The 22,183-nt window shown below is 42.0% G+C and overlaps 1 protein-coding gene across 1 annotated transcript in view; it reads right to left on the minus strand.

The window, feature by feature from the left end:
* Positions 1-21,430, minus strand: part of RAMP3 (receptor activity modifying protein 3) — an 83,382-nt gene extending 61,952 nt beyond the window's left edge. The window contains exon 1 of the mRNA XM_044453777.1: positions 21,046-21,430. Within this exon, the coding sequence (XP_044309712.1) occupies positions 21,046-21,097 (52 nt within the window). The 5' untranslated portion in view covers positions 21,098-21,430. The remainder of the gene's footprint in view (positions 1-21,045) is intronic.
* Positions 21,431-22,183: the final 753 nt, after the last annotated feature.

The following is a 22,183-nucleotide window of genomic DNA, read 5'->3' on the forward strand; positions in this document are numbered from 1 at the left end:
TCTGGATCCTTTTCAGTCTGGCTTCAGACCCGGGTACAGTACTGAATCTGCCTTGGTCGCCCTGTACGATGACCTGTGCAGGGAGAAGGAGAGGGGGAGTGTATCCCTGTTGGTTCTTCTGGACCTCTTGGCGGCTTTCGATACCATCGACCATGGTATCCTTCTGGATAGGCTAGCGGGATTGGGGGTTGGAGGCACTGCTTTGCAATGGTTCCGCTCCTATCTCAACGGTCGATTCCAGAAGGTAGTGCTGGGGGACCATGTCTCTGCGTCATGGCAGCTATGCCATGGAGTACCACAGGGCTCCATTCTATCCCCTCTGCTATTTAACATCTATATGAAACCGCTGGGAGAGGTCATCAGGAGGTGTGGGCTGCGGAATCATCAGTACGCTGATGATACCCAGCTCTACCTCTCGTTTTCCACTAATCCAGGTGAGGCAGTGGCTGTGCTGAACCGGTGCTTGGCCGAGGTAATGGAATGGATGAGGGCCAATAAACTGAAACTCAACCCAAACAAGACGGAGGTCCTGTTGGTTGGCGGATCGGGCTTCGGAGAGGGTGGAGTTGACCTGGTCCTGAATGGTGCAACACTCCCTCTTAGGGATAAGGTCCACAGCTTAGGAGTACTCCTCGACCCGGAGCTTTCTTTGGAAGCTCAGGTGACAGCAGTGGCGAGGAGCGCCTTCCTTCAGCTTCGGCTGATTAATCAGCTGCGCCCCTACCTGGAGTTCAACTGCCTGGCAACGGTGACACACGCGCTGGTGACTTCCCGCCTAGACTTCTGTAACGCGCTTTACGTGGGGCTTCCCCTGAAGACAGTCCGAACACTTCAATTGGTGCAAAATAGAGCTGCCAGGTTGCTGACGGGGACGGGGCGTTATGCTCACATGACTCCGGTCCTCCGTCAGCTTCACTGGCTGCCCATTGAAGCCCGGGCCCAATTCAAGGTGTTGATTATGACCTATAAGGCCCTAAACGGCTTGGGTCCTAGCTACCTGAACGAGCGCTTACATCCGTATGTGCCCGACCGCCCTTTGAGATCTGCGGGAGAGTCCCTTCTCCGGGAACCCTCCATGAAAGAAATTAGGAGAGTAAGTACCCGGAGGAGGGCTTTCTCTGCGGTGGCGCCCAACCTATGGAATTCACTCCCCAAAGAGGTCCGCCTGGCACCGTCGTTACTGGTTTTTCGGCGCCAGGTAAAGACCTTTTTATTTAAACATCATTTTAATTGTTAAAACATATGATCTGGCCAGGGCAACTTCTTCTTCCTTCTCTTTTCTCCTCCTATATTATTTATTTACTTATTTTATACTGATAATTTTAATTTTATATTATTATGTTTGTAACTCAATGTATTTTTTGTATTTAATGGTATTTTATTATGTGCTATTGTATTTCAATGTATTTTATTGTGTTGTAAGCCGCCCCGAGGCTTCGGCAAGGGGCGGCATAGAAATGTTATAATAATAATAATAATAATAATAACAACAACAACAACAACAACAACAACAACAACAACATGCGGACAAATTATTGCTCTGATGTTGGTAGATTATTAATTGCAACTCTATTCTGTTGAAAGGGCAATCCCAGAGTTCAATAGGCCTTACTGTTGCGTGACGCAGGGTTGTTGTTGTTGTTATTATTATTAAACTGTAACTGACATAAAACTGCACAATTCTCTTACTGCCACGACTTTAAGAGGCACCCTACCTGTTTTGGTATACCAAAACCCCAGTGCAATCCATTTGTGAACAGAGTCTGTGTATGAGGATTCCTAAACTAACCAGGGCGAAAAACCTAATCTGAGCAGAAAAGAACAAAATTAAGTATGAGTCAACAAACAGTCCCGATGATATAGAGAGATCAAGGACACCAAATCTACCCTCTTCAAGTGGCATACTTCTCAAGGATAGTTGTGGTGGAGTACAAGCTCACAGAAATGTACAAAACAAGTCAGAAAGGTTTTAGAAATATTTGCCAGGTATAAACCAAAGAATACCACATAAAGCATAAACTATTTGAGGTATTACGTTCATTTTAAGTGTATTTACCATACCCCATTGGCTCAACTTTGAACATGCCCATCAATCAATGTCCATAAGACCTTCTTAATCTGCTTATTCAGATTTAGTGTTATCATTGGTGAGATCTCAACATTCCTAATTTTCTGCATCAAATTGGAACAGGTGACTGGAGTTCTGGGAGAAATAGTAAAAGATCATTACAGTAAAAAAAGAAATTTAAATCCCCCCAAACCAGTTTGATCTTGTATTTCCTCATGGCCTAGCACAGTAACTGTGAGGAACTACAGCCACCCCTCTGGCTACACAGTAGTTTCCCAATACCCTGGACATTAATGAAGAAGAAAACATGAGCTTTGTGCCTTGTAGCTATCCTTCTTGACATATTTGGAAGACTTCCCTAGAACACAGAAAGTTTCCTGATTCCAGGTGAGACTATTTGTCTAACAGCAGCAGCAGCTTCTCTGAGTCTCAAGCAGAGGTCTTTTCATCACCTTCTACCTGTACATCTCTTTTAGCTGAAAATCTCCAGGACTGAAACAAGGACTTTCTCCATGGAAATTGACTGTTCCAACACTGAGCTACTATCCCTCCTTCCATCCTTGGGCAGCCCTTTCCAACACAGTGCCCTCCAAATGTGTTCACTCCAGGCAGCTTGGCCACTGGTTGGAAACACTGGGAGTTATAGTCCAAAACATCCAAAAGGAACCATTCTTGGTGAACACTGGACTTCAGCCTACCATGTACCTCTTTGCTAACCATCTTCCCTGGGTGGAAAAAAATTCTCTTTCCTGGAGCTTTCCTGGAGCACCCTTGATGTGTGGCCCCGTTTTTCACAAATGAGGGTAACCATAGCACTCCTAGTGGGTGCCCACTTTCCAGGCTAGTCTTTGGGGTGCAGTGATGGCAAGAATCTGGATCTCTGATCAATGCCAGAGAAAGTCCAAAGAAGGGTGAAAATAAACCTTCCATCAATCCAACTGGTCAGTGATCAGTACAAGTTCTTTCTGCCTATGCCATCCTCATAAGAGTAGGATGATACTAGTACTTTTCTGAAGACTAGAATGGTTTTACACTGTTTTATCATTTTGATACCAATACTGTTCTGTATTATGAATGCTTCTGAAAATGTAAAAATAACCTTTACCCAGTTGTAAAGGTTTAAAATCTTTAACCTTGTTGTAACCCTGCAACATAAGAACCACTTTGTACTTTATTTATTGTTTATATTTAGTTATTATATATTATATCCCACCTTTTTTCCTTACAAGGAATTCAAAGCAGCTTACATAATTCTCTTCCTCCTCTCAGTCTTCTCACAACAACAATCCTGTGCGGTAGGTTGGGCTGAGAGTCTGTGAGTGTCCCAAAGCCACCCGGTGAGTGCCATAACTGAGTGGGGACTAGAATCCAGATCTCCTGAGTCCCAGTCCCATGCTGTTAACCACTACACCACACTGGCATTTTTTACATATTTACGAATTTTATTGTCCCCTCTTTCTCCTGCTCCCTCTCCCACAGCTCTTTCAATCACTTTAAAGCCATCTTGAGTGCCATTATTTCAGTGGAAAGGTAGAGTACAAATCAAATAAACAAAAACAGAAACCTACACTTGTAGTCCTCCTGGCCTAAGAACTGAAGATCAGCACACAGCAACATACAGGTGTTACCTGAGGCTTAATCAAATTATTCCATAGGTTCCATGCTATATTCATTTCAGTTAATTTAAAAAAGGTACAGTAAAAAGATCCTAGAAAGCTAAAGGACTGTGGATTATTGAATGAGGCATTTCCTTTTCTGCACTGCATCAGCTTTTATCTCCATGGACTAAAAATTTAATTTAGACTTTATTATATGTGCTGAAAATAAGAAAATAAAAAACAGGATAATTTAGTTAGGACCTCCACAGAAAGTCTTTTAATATTCAAGGGACTATTATAGGAAGATTCATTCTGTGTTTCATCTTTTGATTCTGACTCACTCTGCTATGGTCAGTTCTATTTTCATCTCAACTTTTGATCCATGTTCTCTAACTTCTCTTAAGGCAATGGAGATGAGTTGCAGAACTAAAACCTGAAAATGGACACAAAGGGAATCTATGGACCAAAAAGAATTAGCCATACTATTGAAAAATGGCATGGCACTCCATTTACAGGGGGAATGGAGGAAAAGAAGATTTTTTTGCATCCTGGGCTCTCTCCTCTCCTTCCTCTGTACCATAACACATTCTTTCAGGCTTCTTCAAGGTCCTCCAAGCACACTTTTGTAACCTTGTAATACAGGTGCAGTAATTGTTTCTGCATTGGTTGCAAGGCTGATGGGGTAGGCAGAGAGACTGGATTCCAGAGTTGGCTTCTGAGGTTGTAATATTGTCGATGGCCTCAGAGGGAGGATTCCAAAAATCCTATGGTCCTATTGCTCTCTTACTGAACTGTAGGAGGGGTGAAGGAAAGTATGGAAGACAAGGGTTAGTGGTCTGAAAGGTGGCTTTGAAGGACTGAAAGAGACTCTGACTAGGTTCAGACAACATGGTTGCCCCAAACCAAGGGTTGAGTAAGGGTTCAATGTGGATTGTTGAATCATGGATTGTTCTTGAAATGTGGGTTATTATGTGCTGTGAACCAAGGTGAAATAAAAACCACAGCAAATACCCACAGCTTAGAGCCCAGCGACAAAGCATTAGTTTTTTATGGGTTGCTTGTGCTTTAAAAAAAAGATGGCTTGTTAAGATAGCTGGATTCAGATAACATGATAACCCATGTTTTGACAAAACAACCTATACTTAGCCCATACCCACCCTTGAGTACGAGTTATTGTGTTGTCTGGATCCAGTCATTGCCTCCATTACAAAACCACAATGGAGATCTAACAGCTCACCAACAATATGAATATATAAAAGCTGCCTCTCTACTAAGTGTCAAAATGCCATTTAATTCTGTAGCTGTAGATTTTATCCCAATTCTATAAGTACTGCATACTGTTAGTAATGGAGACTTAATCTTGCTGAAAAGGGACTGTAAAATTTAAGAATAAAACATAAAACAGCTTACTACATTATTCTTATGTTAGAGGATTTAGTTTCTCCAGGTTGTGGTTCCACAGTGTTTTGTGCATGTGAGAGCTAAGAAGAATTTGCAGGTTGGATTCAGATTAATACTGAATCCATGGCTCTCTTTTAATTCCTCCCCTTCCACCTGCAACCCCTGCAGCCCCCTGAAAATGCAGCACAGAGTCAAGAGACCCTGATAAATGAGGTAAGCAGTGGAATGGGTAGGAGGAGGGATCCCCAAATACTGGACGAGGGCACCTTCTACAAGCCTCCAACATGGTGCTTAATTTTTCAAAGGACATTTCAGGCCCTTTCTCAGCATATGGTGTGGAAGTCACCAGTTTCTATGCATGACTATCTTGACCAGCTTCTACGCATGACTAGGCAGGGGACGGGTTGCAGAACCTCTTCTAGCCCGAAAGCCAAATTTCATTCCCAGGGCTGTGGCCCAGTCCCAGTGAGGGTAGGGTCAAAGATTAATGTACGAAAGCAAAAGGGACAGGACAAAACCACCAGTGTCTCACTGCTTCAGGGTGCAGTCCTATGCATGTTTTGGCAGAAAAAATGTCCTGCAACTCCCAATGTCCATCCATCCAGCCACACTTTTCTTCTGCCTAAACATCCATAGAACTGACCCCCTAAGACTCTTAGTGCAAATGACTAGGCCTTAGGAGAAAGATTTCAGTTTTTAGAACGCTGTGAAATTGCACAAAAGCCAGGAAACCAAACAAGTGGTGCTTGGGGTAAAGGGAGCTGGTTCCAAGGAAGGGTGCATGATGGCCAGGAGAACCCCAAAGTGCTGAATTTTGTCCCTGTGCCTGAAGGTCTACTGCTCTGCAATAAGGACGCATGGTGGTAATGAGGTTGCTCAGACTTTACAGTCAGGCTTTTGAGTGAACCTTTTGATTTTCACCAGCATTTTATTTTTCATGTGCAAATACGTATAAATGCATCCCCACTCAGCTTTTCCTGCTTTCTTCTTCCCCTCCCTCCCAAGGAGGAGAAGTTGTCTCCTTCACTTCTGCTTTTAATTTTGACAATATCTGATACTCTCTGTTGCCCTCAGCTGCATACCTGTGTTCATTGCAACAGCTGGACATATTTTCAAAGAAACATCTCTTGCCAAGAGTCCTCCTATGCACAAGGTTGAAAAACACTCCAGTCATGCTGGGGACAAACAGATAGATGGATGAAAGGCCATCCATAGTGGGTACAACATGCACATGCACAGCTCCCATCCTCATCTGCTTTGCTTCAAATGAGCAACCTGATAATGAAAGGCCGGGGTGAGTGCCAGTTAACTACTGTAAGAACAAACAGACCTTTAAAGCAATGCTTTACTCAGAAAGGCTAGTTTATGGCTGCATCCATCTGCTCCTTTTCAAAATGAGACTCTCATTTTCGGAAGACTGAAATTTGCATATGCATATCCATGTTTGATCCATGGGGTTGTGATGGGTCGGACGCGACTTTGCGACTGGCATAGTCCGTGTTTGAAAGGTGCTGTATATTTATTTATTTATTTATTTATTTATTAAAACATTTTTATGCCGCCCCATTCGCCGAAGCCTCGGGGCGGCTTACAACATAGATAAAACAAGTTAAAATCCATATAAAATAATCTTAATTAAAACTCACATTATAAAATAAAATAAGTATAACACAATGCAGCATCTTCTTGTCTGTGTGATGCCTCGATTCAGTATGTGGAGAGCTGAATGCCTTCTCGCAGCCTTCCTCCAATGCTCATTTCAGTCTGCTTCATTTCAGGGTCAGCTTATATGGCAGAGCAGTAGAGGCAGAGGCTGGGAGAGAGTGCGGAGCGGCCAGGGGACTGGCAAAGGATAGGTAGGAGCTGGGCAGGGGAGCAGAGGATCAGGAGCAGCAGAGAGGAAGGGAGGCAGGGCCACAGAGGCCAGGAGGAAGCAGAGGGGCGGGTCACCAGCCTGTGAGGATTATAAGGCCATGCTCAGCTGTTGGCAGTGCCAATGGCGATGCATTAAGGGCATCGTCTCTTGTCTGCGGTCCCTTATCTGTGGCCTAGACTGCCTGGGGACTCCCTCCCCTGAAGGGAAGGGTTTTTTTTTTCAATTTAAATTTTTATTTTGTCCTTGTATGTGTGGGGTGGTTTTTGTCTGGGAGAACTGAGCAAGTGAGGAGTAGTGCAGGACAGACAAGGCGGAGACCAAGGTAGGATCTCTGGGAGGTTCCCAATGGCAGGCCAGGAGATGGCCTTGGCAGGAATCACAGGTGTTGCTGTCCGCTGCAACAGCTGCAGCATGTTCGCCCTTCTCCCACAGGAGAGTCAGGGATACACTTGCGCTCGGTGCAAGCTGATGACCCTCCTAGAGGAGGAAGTGAGGTGCCTAAGGGCCGAGAGAACTCTCCAGGTCCCCGGGAGCAGCCCCGCTCTGGACAGAGGGTTGAGGGAGGGGCCACAGGAGGAGCAGCCGGGGAGACATGGAGGCACGTCACCCACAGTCGAAGGAGGCCAGCACAGCCTCCTCCTTCTCCTGCTGCCGATCTGGAGCTGGAAAACAGATTCTCTCTGCTTGGGCAGGCTGGGGCTGATGAGGCCTTAGGGGACCAGCAGAACACCCAGCCTGGGACCAGAAGCGGCAAGGGGGCAGCTATAGGAGAGCCGAGGGCCAGGGCACAGCCACCTACCACCACTGGGAAGAGACAGTGGTGGGTGATCGTCGTCAGGGACTCCCTGCTGAGGGGCACTGAGGCGGTGGTGTACCGCCCTGACCATGAGGCGAGGGAAGTCTGTTGCCTGCTGAGCGCACACATCGAGCATGTGAAGGATAGAGTGGAGCTACCAGCCACTTCTGGTGATCCATGTGGGCACAAACGACGTAGCCAGGCAGGTGTGGGTGGGATCACCAGGGACTTCAAGGCCTTGGGGAAGAAACTCAGGGACCTCAAGGCCCAAGTGGCCTTTTCGTTGATCTTACTGGTCCGGGGATTTGGGCCAGGAAGGGATAGGAGGATCGCCAAGGTGAATGACTGGCTTAGGGTGTAGTGCCAGAATGAACACTTCGGGTTCCTCAACCCCAGCACCCGGTTTCTTGCCAATGGACTTCTGGCAAGGGACGGGTTGCACCTCATGAGGATGAGGAAAAGGTCCTTTGGAAATGTTCTAGCAAGCTTCGTCTGGAAGATTTTAAACTGAGCTGGGGGGGGGGCGTCAATCCCCCCAGAAACTTGTCTGCACTGGACAAGTGTGGGGAGAGGATCAGGGCTCTGGGACCAGGGATTTAGAGGTACTGCAGGGACTGACAGGACTCCAACAAAGAGAGGCCAGGTATCAGGGAGGATGGGAGGAAGGAGGAGGCTGGGGACACCAAAGAAAGGAAGCAGTGGGAAGGAGTTGAGGTGCATGTACACTAATGCTAGGAGCATGGGTAATAAGCAGGAAGAGCTTGAAGCTCTCCTGGAAATAGGAGGGTATGACCTGGTGGGGATCACAGAAACTTGGTGGGATGAAAGGCAAGTCTGGAATGTGAACATAGAAGGGTATCACCTTTTTAGAAAGAACAGGAAGGGAAAGAGGGTTGTGGGCGTAGCTTTATATGTCAGGGTAGGGATAGGATGCAGTGAAATAGAATGCAGCACAGATGAGGATTTGGTAGAGGCAGTCTGGGTGAAACTAAGGGGTTTTGACAGGAAGGGGATCCAGTGACTGATACAAGGGAACAGGCACAGATGCTAAATGACTATTTTGCCTTTGTGTTCCCACCAAAGCAGGATGGGGGAGATCCACATGGGAGATTAGATGAGGCCGGGGACTTGGGGCACAGATTAGAGTCACCCTCTAGAAGTTGAGGGGCTCCTTAGGGCACTGGATGTTACAAAGGCACCAAGCCCTGATGGGTTACACCCGAGAGTACTTTGAGAGTTGGCAGGGGTTCTCTCACACCCGCTGGCCTCCATTTTTGAGGCCTTGTGGAGAATGGGTGAAGTTCCAGAGGACTGGAGGTGCAGTCAGTGTCCCCAGTTTTCGAAAAGTGTAGTAGAAGGGACATGGGGAATTACAGACCAGTTAGCCTTATGTCCAGTGTAGGAAAAACATTGGAAAGGCTCATAATAGTGAGAGATCTAGTAATGCTAGATAGGGAAGGTAGGCTGGAGGCCACACAACACGGCTTCTGCATTAACAGGAACTGCCAGACAAACTTTGTGAAATTCTATTACAAGGTTTCGAGGTGGCTAGATGGAGGGGATGCAGTGGATGTGGTTTACCTGGGTTTCAGCAAGGCCTTTCACAGTGTCCCATGATATCCTGGTTGAGAAACTGAGTTGTTTTGGGATACACCAGTGCACTCTCCAATGGATTCGGGCATGGTTGACTGACTGAAAGCAGAGGGTAACTATTAGTGGGGAATCATCTGGATGGCGGCCAATGACAAGCGGGATCCCCCAGGGCTCCGTCCTGGGGCCGATCCTGTTTAATCTTTTCATTAACGACATGGAAGAAGGGGTGAACAGTCTGCTGATCAAATTCACAGATGACACTAAAACTGGAGCAGTGGCCACAACTGAGGAGCAGGTACTCCAGATCCGAAAAGATCTGGACAGACTATGGAAGTGGGCAGGAGACAACAGGATGGCATTCAATATGGATAAGTCCAAGGTCTTGCACTTGGGGCATAGGAATGGGTGTCATAAGTAGGGGACAAGAGGCTGGAGAGTAGCAGTTGTGAAAAGGATCTCGGGGTGCTTGTTGACTGCAGGCTAAACATGAGTCAGCAGTGTGTTGCGGTGGTCAAGAGGGCGAACACCACCCTTGGTTGCATAGCCAGAAGTGTGGCTTCTAGATTGAGAGAGGTATTACTACCACTCTATATGACTCTCGTGCACCCACAACTGGAGTATTGTGTTCAGTTTTAGGCCCTCCTTACAGAAAGGATATAGCCAGGTTAGAGTCAGTGCAGCGTAGGCCACAAGATTGGTGGCCGGTTTGCAGGGGATGCCGTATGAGGCGAAACTGAGGGAACTGGGTCTCTTCAGCCTAGAGAAGAGGAGACTCAGAGGGGATATGTTGGCAACATACAGGTATGTGAGGAGATGTCACATGGAGATGGATAGAGACCTGTTCTCCCCTGCAGAGGAAGGCAGGACGCGCTCCGACGGAGCAAAGCTCAGGGAACCGAGGTTCAGTTTAGATGCCAGGAAGCACTTCCTGACAGTTAGGACCCTGAGGGTGTGGAATGGGCTTCCACGGGAGGTCGTTGAGGCCCTATCGGTGAGGGTGTTCAAGGATAGGCTAGACATGCTCATGCTGGGCATGTCATGAGCGAAGCCAGCTGGTGTCGGGGGTCAGACTAGTTGGCCCTTCTGGTTCACTCTGTTTCTATGTTTCTATATCATATCAGAAGAACCAGGGGCAAGGGGGCCAAGCTTTAGTACTCAGTTCTTCTGTGGTACAAACTGATCCTCAGTCAAACATACACAAATGCATGAACTTCTGTTGTGTGAAATGTTATTATTTCCAAAGCTACAAGCTGGGTGAAAGAACCAACAGGGAACAGTACTCAGTGGCATCTTGGGCATATTGTAACAAGTCAAACAGTGAAATTGTAGGCAGGCAAAATATCAGGAAAGTATAAGTCCCTCGGGGATATACAACAGCTGGAACAGAGCACCAAGGTCTCTTTTATAAATCTATCTTCCCTTGCAATCCTGCAGGATTTAATGCCATTCTACCCTGCTTGAGTTAAGAATGATTACATTAGCTCTTTTTTTAATTATTAGGTCCACCACAGACGCATACTTACTGCTGTTTAGGCAGGATTGGCTAACACAGCACTGATTGGCTGGCCCTTGTGTCAGTCACACTACTTTCCTCCTCTCTCTGAACTCGTAATAAACCTAGCATGGTGGTGGTCAAAAGCACCAGAGAAATATCTGATTGAATAAACATGTGTGGCACATGTGGAAAAAGATAATGTAGAAAGCAGGCCTGAAGGACCAGTGGGGTGGGAAAAGACATCTATCAACAGAGGACAGCCTTCTGTTTGAAGGTCTTCTCTGTTTGAAGGGCTGTCCAGTCCAGGTCCAGTTTAAAGGCAAACAACTATATAATGGGAGAGCAGGGTGGTTATTGTGAAAGATACTGTGTTTTTATATATTTAGTGTTTCTTTCCTTATTTTCATCTATGCATCAACAAAGTTGATGGCGATACAAATCTGTGAGCTTTCTTTCTCTCTTTATTTTTTTCTTTCCTCTTTTTTGCTGCCCTAAGCAGCAACCCTGCAAAGTGCGCGCTCCACATCCATTTCTGTTCAAGATCTGTCTTAGCTGCATAAGTTATTTGATAATGAACAGAGGGCTTTTCCATCCTGTATGTAATAGAAAGCTTAGGTATTTTTTTAAATTTAATGTTATTCCATTTACACTCTATCCCTCCAGATAATTCGAGGTGACATTAACTCACTAAACATAGCTTTGCGATAGATTTTTAGTGAGAACAACCAGGAAAGATCTCTGGGTTTGTCAAATAGTAACTTCATTCAGGAATGCTTGAAACTTAGTAGGGTATGGTATGTAAGAAAAGAAGTCCAGTTGTTGCTGCTGCTGTTGTTGTTAATTTGCTGTATAAAGTGCTTAATGAATGAATTTTACTTGAAGCCATCACCCAAGTAGAATTCATTCACAATTTAGAAGCAATTCTGCAAAGTCCTGCCACAGACTAAACTAAGTTTTAAAAGTGTTTGCATTTTTTTAAATCACTTGCAAACAGATAAGCATAAATTGAAATGACCCTTAGTTTGATACAATGAAGTCCACCACCATCCCGAGATATAGAACCTGCCATGCTGCAGCTCTATAGCCCTGGGACGCAGGAGTCTGTGAGCTGCGTCCCCCTGAGGGATAGCTGCCGCACAGCCGTGCCTGGGCAAGCCACTGTCCACAACACTCTCCGGAGGCAGCAGGGATGCAGCGGCGGCCATTCTGGCAGTGGAGGGAAGGCAGCACAGTGCAGCATCTTCCCACTCCACCCCTTGATGTAGGCCCATCAGTCACCATAATGGGAGGGCCCGGCCTAGCCACAGCCATGAAAGTCTTATCTCCAAACTGTGTCAACTGCAAAGCTACGCACTGGAAAGGAAAGTTTTCTACCCGGTAACTGAAATTGGTATTGCAGGCTTCAAATATGAGTATATGATCATGTTTAAATTAATTAAAATTAAATTATATGGTTTTTTTGTGTGGGTGGGGTGGAGGGGTATAACCCTGATGTGCACACTCGTTGGGTCCTCTGGTATGCAGGTCAAGTTTCAGGTGTCAGGGTAAGTATAATCGTGTTTTTCTTAAGTTTTTGTTGGAGTGTTTATTTAGTTACATAGGGAGAGCAAAAAGAATACTTGATGTATTGAAAAAACAGGAAAAACATTGAAGATAGTGTCTTGGAATTTAAATGGCTTAGGAGAAAAATATAAATGAGCTAGAATCGAAAAATCTATTCATAAGGAAAAAGGAGATATTATATTTTTACAAGAAACACATCTAAAGAAAGATGAAGCGAATGAATTAAAATTACATTGGGCAGATGTATATGAAAAAGCATATGGCACATCAAATGCAAGAGGGGTAGCAATTATTGTAGCTAAAAGATGCGAATTTAAAATAAAAGCTATAAAGAGAGATCATATAGGGAGATTTCTTATAATACAAAGTTTGATTTATGGACAAGATGTGACTAGCTAATTTATATGCACCTAATAAAAGATTTTTATAATAAGGTGCATAAAGAAATAGAGGAAATAAAAAGAGAATATGTGATAATGGCAGGTGATTATAATATGGTTATGGATAAAGAAAAAGATAAATCCAGCCCATCAAAGGTAGATGTAAAATATAAAATACAGATTTAAGTAGACTTATTAATAAAACAGATTAAAAGATGTTTGGAGAGAATTAAATGGTAATCAGAAAAGCTGGATATAATATTGAGTTGCAGAAATGTCAAAAGTTGTGGGAAAGAAATATTAAGATAGCTTTGGCAACCTCATATAAAGAAAATCTTCATAAAATGTTTTATAGATGGTATATGTTGCTGAATAGATTAGCAAAAATGTCAAATAGATGTTGGAAATGTAAACAAAAGCTTGGTACTTTCTATCATATGTGGTGGACTTGTGATAAAGCAAAAAAAAAAAAAAACCAAGTTAAAATACATAGATGGCTTGGGGAAATGCTACAAAGACATGTAATATTTAAGCGGGAAGTATTTTTGTTAGGCATTCTTCCTGATGACTTTGACAAAGCATATATTTGACTTTACATGAAATCACAGCGGCGAAGATTGTATTTGCACAACACTGGAGAAATGAGGAAATACCAACAGAAGAATTGACTGTGCAGAAATGGACAGACTGATTTTGTCTCTCAAGGAAAAAGAAGAAACGTATTATTACCAAACTTGGGACTTCCTTTATCAATGGCTAGAGAAGCGGGATTATACTTAGGGCGGAAATATACATTAATTGTAGAGAGAATAAGATAATAACCCAGTATGTCCAATGTCTTTGAATGATCATTTGTTTTATTTGTAGAAAATAATAAAAACTTGAAAACTAAAAAAAAGAAAGAAAAGCTATACATTTTATTCAAATAGACAGAAACACTTTACAAGAATAAATTATATATTTGTAACACCAGAAATATTGTCTAATAAATGCAGATATAAAAGTAATTAAAATATCAGACCATGCAATAATAACAATGGAAATGTAAATAGATTGTGATTATAAACAGGTAAACAGGTGAAGAATAAATCTAAGGATTTTTTAAAATGAGATCTTAGAAAAAATGGGAAAAGAATTAAAACAAATATGGGAAATAAATGAAAAAGGAGGTAGCAATATATGTGTAATATGGGATACAATGAAAGCAGTGGTAAGAGGGTTAGGAATAAAATATATAATATTAAAAACAAAAAAGCAACATATAACAAGGTTAGAAAAGGAAATTAAAGAATTAGAAAAAAAGTACATAAAAAGTAGAGCAAAGAAAATTATGTTAGAATTAACAGCTAAAAGAAAAGAATTACAAAATATTGAAATAGAACAAATTCAAAGAAATTTAATTTATTTGAAAAGAGAATTTTATGAAAGTAGTAATAAAAATTCCAAAATGCTGGCCAGAGCCACACAAGGTAAAAAGACAAAAAGTTTAATTGGCGTAATAAAGAACGAAAAGGGGGGAAGATGTAATAAGATGAAAGAGAAACTTTTAATCTTTAAAAGGTTTTTTGAAAAGTTATATATAGGAAATGAAATAGATTTGAGAGAAAGTCAGATATATATAGAAAAGAATGTAAAGTGTAAAATTTGAGAAGAGGATAAAGAAATCATGGAAACTCAAATAGAAGAAGAGATATTGGAATTCATTGTTGCTTGTTGTTGTTAGTCACGAAGGCATGTCCGACCCATCGCGACTCCATGGACTACATTCCTCCAGGCCTTCCTGTCCTCCTCCATTCTCCAGAGTCCACTTAAGCTCATGCCTCCAGCTCAATGACTCCAGCCACCTCATTCTCTGCCGCCCCCTTCTTCTTTTGCCATCTATTGTTCCCAGCATTAGGCTCTTCTCCAGTGAGTCCTTCCTTCCCATTAGGTGGCCAAAGTATTTGAGTTTCATCTTCAGGATCTGGCCTTCTAAAGAGCAATCAGGGTTTGACCTCCTTGCAGTCCAAGGGACTGGCAGGAGTCTTCTCCACCACCACAATTCAAAGGTCTCAATTCTTGAGCGCTCAGCCTTCCTTATGGTCCAACTTTCACAGCCATGCGTTGCAACTGGGAAAACCACGGCCTTGACTATACGCACTTTTGTCGGCAGGGTGATGTCTCTGCTTTTTAGTATGCCATAGCTTTCCTCCCAAGGAGCAAGCATCTTTTAATTTCTTGGCTGCAGTCCCCATCTGCGGTGATCTTGGAGCCCAGGAAAATAAAATCTGTCACTATTGGAAGTCATTAATAAATTGAAAATAAGTAAAGCACCAGGATCTGATGGATTGGGTGTTGAATATTATAAAAATTTTAAAAAATTACTGGTCCCTAAGATGAAAATGATGTTTAATAAAATAATGGAAGGGGAAACAATTCAAAATTCTTGGAGACAATCCTTGATAGTGCTGTTAGCAAACCTAATAAAGATCTTACAAACCCTCAATCTTACAGACCTATATTTCTTATTAATCAAGGTGCTAAGATTTTTACAGCAATAATGGTAAATAGACTGAATAAATTTATAAATAAATATATAAAGAATGGTCAATGTGGGTTTATTAGAGGCTGACAAATGTCAGACATAGTAAGGAGAGTATTAAATATTAACTATCATATTGAGAAGCAAAATATAAAGGCAAGTATATTAGCATTAGATATATTTAAAACCTTTGATTGTGTGGAATGGCCAACAATGAAGATTTTAATAGAGAAGATGGGATTAGGAACCAAGTTTAAGAAAATAATAAATCAATTATATTCAGAAAATATGGAAAAATAATTTTAAATGATGGTATTACAGAAACAATAACCTTAAGCCGAGGAACAAGACACGGTTGCCCCTTATCCCCAATATTATTTGCATTAATGATGGAAGTACTGGCAAATGCAATTAGAAATGATATACAGATAGGATTGGAGTATGTCAGAAAATTAATATTAATTTATTTGCAGATCATACATTGTTAACATTTCAAGATCCAATAAGTACTATAGAGAGAATATATTCACATTTAAAGGAATTTGGAAAGTATAGTGGGATGAAAGTAAATTGGGAAAAATTGGAAATGATGTTATATAATCATAATAGTGAAGAATTGGATATATTAAAAGAAAAGTATAAATTAAAAATAGTAGACAGTATTAGATGTTTAAGAATTGATATTCGAGAAAATAGTCAAGAATTAAAGAAAAAAGGTTATGAAAGGTTAAAGAAGGATATAAAAGATAAAATAGGAAGATATGAAAAGGTAAAATTATCATGGTTTGGAAGAATAGCAGTAAGAAAAATGAAAATTTGGCAAAGACTTTTTTTTCTGGATTATTCCAATCAAGTTTTATGGTCAAGAATTAAAGGAAATACAGAAGTTATTGGAAGTATATTGTAATGGAGGAAAGAGAGCAAGAATAAGCAAAGTACTATGGTATGAATCACAAAAGAGGGGGCTGGGTATTCCAGATATTAAAAAGTATTGGGTTGCAATTCAATTAAGGATAGTCCCGGATATTATAGCCAAAAGCAAAGAACTAATATGGAGTGATATTGAATTAAAATAATTAAGGGAAATAGATGATCACTTAGAGATATACTGGTTTAAAAAGGATATTAAAAAGATTATTAAGAGAATTCAAAATCCCTTCTTAAAAAATACGATAGAAGTATGGGGAAAATGGAGACAGCAATTAACGCCAGGAATTTCTCTGTTAACACCAGTAGTTGGAGAAATTCACAAAAATAGAATCAAAGGACTGGATTAATAAACTAAAAAATAATCAAATATATAAATGGGAAGACTGGAAAAATAAGATAAAAAATAAAATTAATTAAAGAATGTATTGGCAGAAGCCAAATTAAATTGGTTAAATTTAATTCAATTAGAAAAATGGATAAAAGTGGTGGAAAAATTTAAAGAGGAAGAAAGACAATTAACAAAATTTGAAATGATTGTGAAAGAATGTGAGTTTAAGGAAGAATATACAGGTAAAAGAAGAATTGCTAAAATTTATAAAATATTAATAGAATCAGACAAAAAGCTTAAAATCCATTTGGGAAATGGATGTAGGTGAAATAAAATATGAGGATTGGAACAAAATTTGGAATAGAAAAGTATATAAGAATATGTCAGTTAGAATTAAAGAACATGGATATAAAGTGATATGGAAATGGTATTTAATGCCAGTTGAGGTAAACCAAATTGATAATAAATATTCTAATATTTGTTGGAGAAGTGAAAAAGAGATTGGAACTTACAGACGTATGTGGTGGAATTGTGACAATATACAAAAGATACAGGCTATGGTGTTCAATGAAATTAGAGAACTTCTAGACATAAATTTAGAAGTGTCACCAAGAATTGCATTATTGCTGCAGATTGAAAATTGAGATATAAATGAAGTTAAGAAAGAATTGATTCTAAAGTTGATAATGGCATCCAGGTTAGTAATGGTTAAATATTGGAAACAGAATTGGGTTATACAAAGGAATGAAAGGTATAATTAAATATGGAATATGGTTGTTAATGATAAATTGACAGCAGAAATAAAAATCAAAAAAGAGATAATAAAAGAAATAAATATAATGAAATATGGGAAGATTTTGTAAAAGCAGTACTGATGGAAGGGAAAGGCTGTAAGCCTAATCAAGATTATATGAATTTTTGGAGTGAATATGGATATAATTAAAGTACATTATATACTCTTAATTGTTACAATATATGAAGTGAAATGGAGGTATCAACTGGTCTCCTGGGGAGCAGGTGCATGGTGTTTATTGTTAATTTTTGTTATCAGTTGGGATTTAGATGCTAACTTTATTGATATATTTTGAGGAATGTGTATTTGTATCTCAATTGTATTCATGTTCTGTTTAAAAAAATAAAATAAAAAGCGGGAGTGGGGGGAGTTTCAGGTGTTCAGAATTACCAGTCTTCATGCTACAAAGCAGACAGACAGACAGAGTTAACTTCTTTTTTTATAGATTAAATGTGTTCATTCTTTCTGACCATTTCCTGAAAATGTAAGGAAATAATCTGATTCTACTCAGTTATAAAGTCTTTCTGTATATGCTTCTTGTAGATGTTTTCCTGTATATGCTTCTTACTGAAGTTCCCTTTACAGAAAGAAAATGAAGCCAAAAGTTTTGTAACCAAACATTTAGCAGATTCTTCAAAATATATCATTATATCTGAATTTGTGTGTGTGTGTGTGTGTGTTTGAAGTATGAGAACTTCTAAAATGGCTTAATCTGATGTTGTTTGCATGCATAAATCGGTAATTATGCCAATTATGATTACTAAAAAATAAACCATGAAGTATGAAAAAGGCCACTGAAGTCACATTGCACCCCTTCAAATTTGAGATAATTACATCTTCTGGCTATTAAAGTGCTGGGCCTCAACCCTCTGCGGAAACACCAGAACCTCATCTAGAAATCCTTTTGCTTAAAAGCCTAATTCATGGATTTGATATAGTTATTCAAGTAGTGAGGAAAAGGCACTCTGCATCTGCTAAGGGGCATTTCCATGTATTCTTACACTGAAACTCATTGTCTGGAATGATCCTGTAAAGCCAGAACATAATAGAAGCCCTGGTTCTAAATTAACAAAACAAGCCATGACAGAGTCAAAACACTGAATTCACAGTTCAAGTGTAGACACTGAGCAGAAGTAAGCCAGGTCATCACAGGTAAGGAAAACTTTCCCACAACAAGCTTTTATTATTCCAGAGTTGAGCTTCATGCCACTCTCAGGGCTTAGCAGGTATTAATAACCCTCTTCCAGCTCAGATCGGCCAATGACCTTCTGGAGAAGGAAGTTGGTTTCCTGTCCATTTTGTGTGCGTTTGTTCTTTTTATATACCTGCTCAGCTGGTTTTTTGGTGCTGGTACTTTTGCCTATGGTACCTGATGAGCTATCTGGACTTCATAAGCTGGGATCAGCAATTAAAAACGCAAGGGGTAAATCCACCTCATGAGAAGTAGCAGATGACCCAGCAGCTGTGGAGCAGCAGTGAGCATCCCTGGGGTGCATGAAGGAACAGTGGCTGCGGCTTTGCAACTTGCTGGCTGTCCATTTGAGGAAACAAAATGCTGCGGGTCCAATCACACACACACACACACCTGCATACAGTCTGCCTAAAGCAGCACTCTTCTGAAAGTAGCTGCTGACAAAGGTACGTGTGTAATTTTGTTATACAGTGTGAATAAGGGGCAATGTTGCCTAGAAAACCACTGCACACATTACATGGCAACAAACTTGCATTAGCAGCATGTATATTTCCAGTGTACCTGTATGATCCACATACTTCCAAAAGCATGGGTCTTGTTCACACATCCTATTTTACCACTAAGAATTAGTAAATGGCTCAGAGTGAGAAAGATAAAATCTGGTCTATGCATTATGCCTCAAAGCAATTAGCCAAGCTCTGCAGCTTTGTAACATTTTAGCAGGTCCAATACTAGTATTTTGAGCAGCTTATTATAATTTTAATGGGAAGAGGGTTCTAATGGACAAACATAGTTACCAATAATGTGTGTGTTATATATTGATTGTTTTTAAAAGAGGGATATTCTTATAGCCCTCTACTTTGTGACAAGACAATTCCATATTTGTCTAATTATCCCCAAGCCTTTAGGTGAAACAAATATTTCACACTGCAACAAATTGATAGTAGGGGCAGGGAACGATAAGGTGTGGGGGTGGAAACCTAAGGCATGGGCAAAGTCTAGTTTCACAAGAAACATTAGCTTGTTCTTGGAACAGATGTTTATTCTCACAAGGAAAGGGGGGAAGGGGAAAGAGTTGTAAGGAAATTCCTGCTCTCACCAGATGACCCACAATTTTTAACACCAAACCATTTTTGCTTACTTGCATTGGGGCTTGCTTTTGTTAGTGCCCACTTTCTACAAAATGAAATGTCTTTATCATCGAAACCAAAGTTACCATAGTAATATTCAGCTTGCCAATTAAGAAAACATATATACACGCAAACTACACAGAAATAATTATGAAAACAATTGTGCAAGTGTCATACTGAAAATAACTTGTTTTAAAACAAAATAAGATATATGATGTTGTAGCTCAGATGTAGTTCTGCAACCAGACAGGCAGAACTTGATTTCAAGCTCCATCTCTTAGGGCCATTCAAAGCAAGGCATATTAACATGTGAAAATAACATGAATGCAACAAACATCATACATGTATCGTACATGTACACTTACAAGTTAGCTGTAATGAGTTTCAGCTCTCAGCTTGCTTTTGAGCATTCACGCACTGGCAAATCTAAGTTTCTCTATGATGTTTGCGATGGCCCATAATAGGCAGCTTTAGGAAAGTCACAATAGCTTCTGCTATTAATTCCCCTTCACAAATTCCTGGGACTGATACAGAGTTAAATAAGATAAGCATAATAAAGCACACTTGGCAGTTAAAAATGTACACAATCATGAGTGTCATGCCAGGAACTACATTCAAAAGCTCTAGAGAGCCTAAGCACATTTCCAGATGAGGTTTTTATGGCACCATCACTCCAAATTTAATGGAATTCTATGAAGGGCTATCCAGATGTCTTCAACACATAGCCCTCCTGTGTTTTCCCACAACTTCTTCCATCTTTTTCTTGGCACAGAAAATCCATTAAGAAATTATGGAATAGATGCACAATGCTGTCTCATTGGTAGGGTGACAATCCCGCCATCTCAAAGCCCTCGCATCCCTGGAAGCCATCTACAAAATCCCGCTTTGTGCTTTTACACTAAGCACAACCACAAGCATCACGTCCCTTGGGAATGGGGGCATGGCCTTCTTGAAATACTGTCATTACATGAATTCAAGTGAGAAGCCAGACAGGACTGTAGAACCTTTATCTGAAACCATCATCCTCATCACTCTTGCTATCCTCTAGGCCTGTCATCAATCCTTTCTCTAATCAGCTCAGTGGAACTGCCTCATTTCTTTATCCAAGATCGATGTGACCAGAGAGGAATGCCAAGGAATCTATAGGAGTACTTTGGCAAACTCTTGCTTTTCTTCACTAGAGAAATTCATGCTATTGCTCAGCCATGCCATTCTACTGTAAAGAAAATTTTTTTAAAAAATAGTAAAGCAAACGCATCTTTAGCATAAAACACACCAACAAAGTAAAATCTTGCAAATGATTATTTATACAATCCCTTCAACACGGAGAGTGTGGTGGGCAACACAAGAACCCCAGAGGGGTGCAACATCCTGCACTTACCCCAAAGCACAAAGAGGAAAAGTTGCACCAGCCAACAAGCATGAATCTCCATGCTGAATCTTTCGGGAGCAGGAAGCAGCGCAGCCCGGAGTTTCTTGGGGAGCAGCAGCGCACATGGGGTGTGGGGGAGGACAGAGCTCCTGGGGTGAGAACCCCAACCCTTTCCGAGATCTTGTCTCCACCGTCCTGCTCTCCAGCAGGGGATCTGTGCTTCATTCCAGGGCGCCAAGTCCTGAAGAGGAACTTGGGGTAGGAGGGGGGGCTCTCCTGCTTGCACAAAATCCCACCCTTCTGCTGCTGCTGCTGCTGCTGCTGCTGCTTGGCGCTCCTCCCTACGCAGAGAGACAAACAGCAGCAGCAGCAGCGCCAAGAGTCAGCTCGGCATGCCATTTCCTCCCCTGTGCCTCTCCTTCCCCCACCCCCGCCAGCTCGCTTCGCCTTGAGGAGGATGAGGATGTTGCGGCTATTCCAGGATCCTCTGAGGGAAGGGACAGAGGCGCAGCTGGGAGCGGCCGAGCGGGGGGCGGGGTGGGCAGCCGGGGGAGAAGGTCCTGCTCACGGCGCTGGGCAGGAGGAGCCGGGCCAGTTCCGCGTCTTCTCCTCCAGGGGTCCCAAGGCCGCGGTCCTGGCGGGCCAGCGCGGGGAGCTTTTCCGCCCGAACTGTCCGGTTCGGGGCCAGTCCCCTGGTCAAGGGCGGCCAAACCTTTGCTCAGGGATGCTGCAGAGGGAGTGCGCGCGTGTGTGCTAAAGAGGTGTAGTTAGAGGCCGGCTCGTCGCCGGCGGGAAAGCGGGGGCCAGAGCAGTTCTTTGCATCCTCCGAAGGCAGCTCTCCCGGTAACTTCTCCCCGCGCAGGTGTGGGAGAAAGTTCTGCCAGCGCGGCTTGGCTGAGCCGGGCGAGGACAAGGGTCTTCTGCCAACAGCGTGATTGATCGCAGAAAGGGGTCCCTTTCAGCCCTCGTTTGTGTGAACGAGCCGGCAGCACGGAGCCAACGCGTAAAACTTGCAGCAACAAGGGGCAGTTCAGACGTACCGCGGCAGCATCCGCGGCGACGCGAGCAGAGTAGCAAGGAACGTTTGTGATTAGTTTCATTCCCTCCCCACGCGCACCTGTGTTTTATCATTGGTGTTATCGTTGGT

Source organism: Varanus komodoensis, unplaced genomic scaffold (assembly GCF_004798865.1).
Source record: "Varanus komodoensis strain SLA01 unplaced genomic scaffold, ASM479886v1 scaffold10, whole genome shotgun sequence".
NCBI lineage: Eukaryota > Metazoa > Chordata > Lepidosauria > Squamata > Varanidae > Varanus > Varanus komodoensis.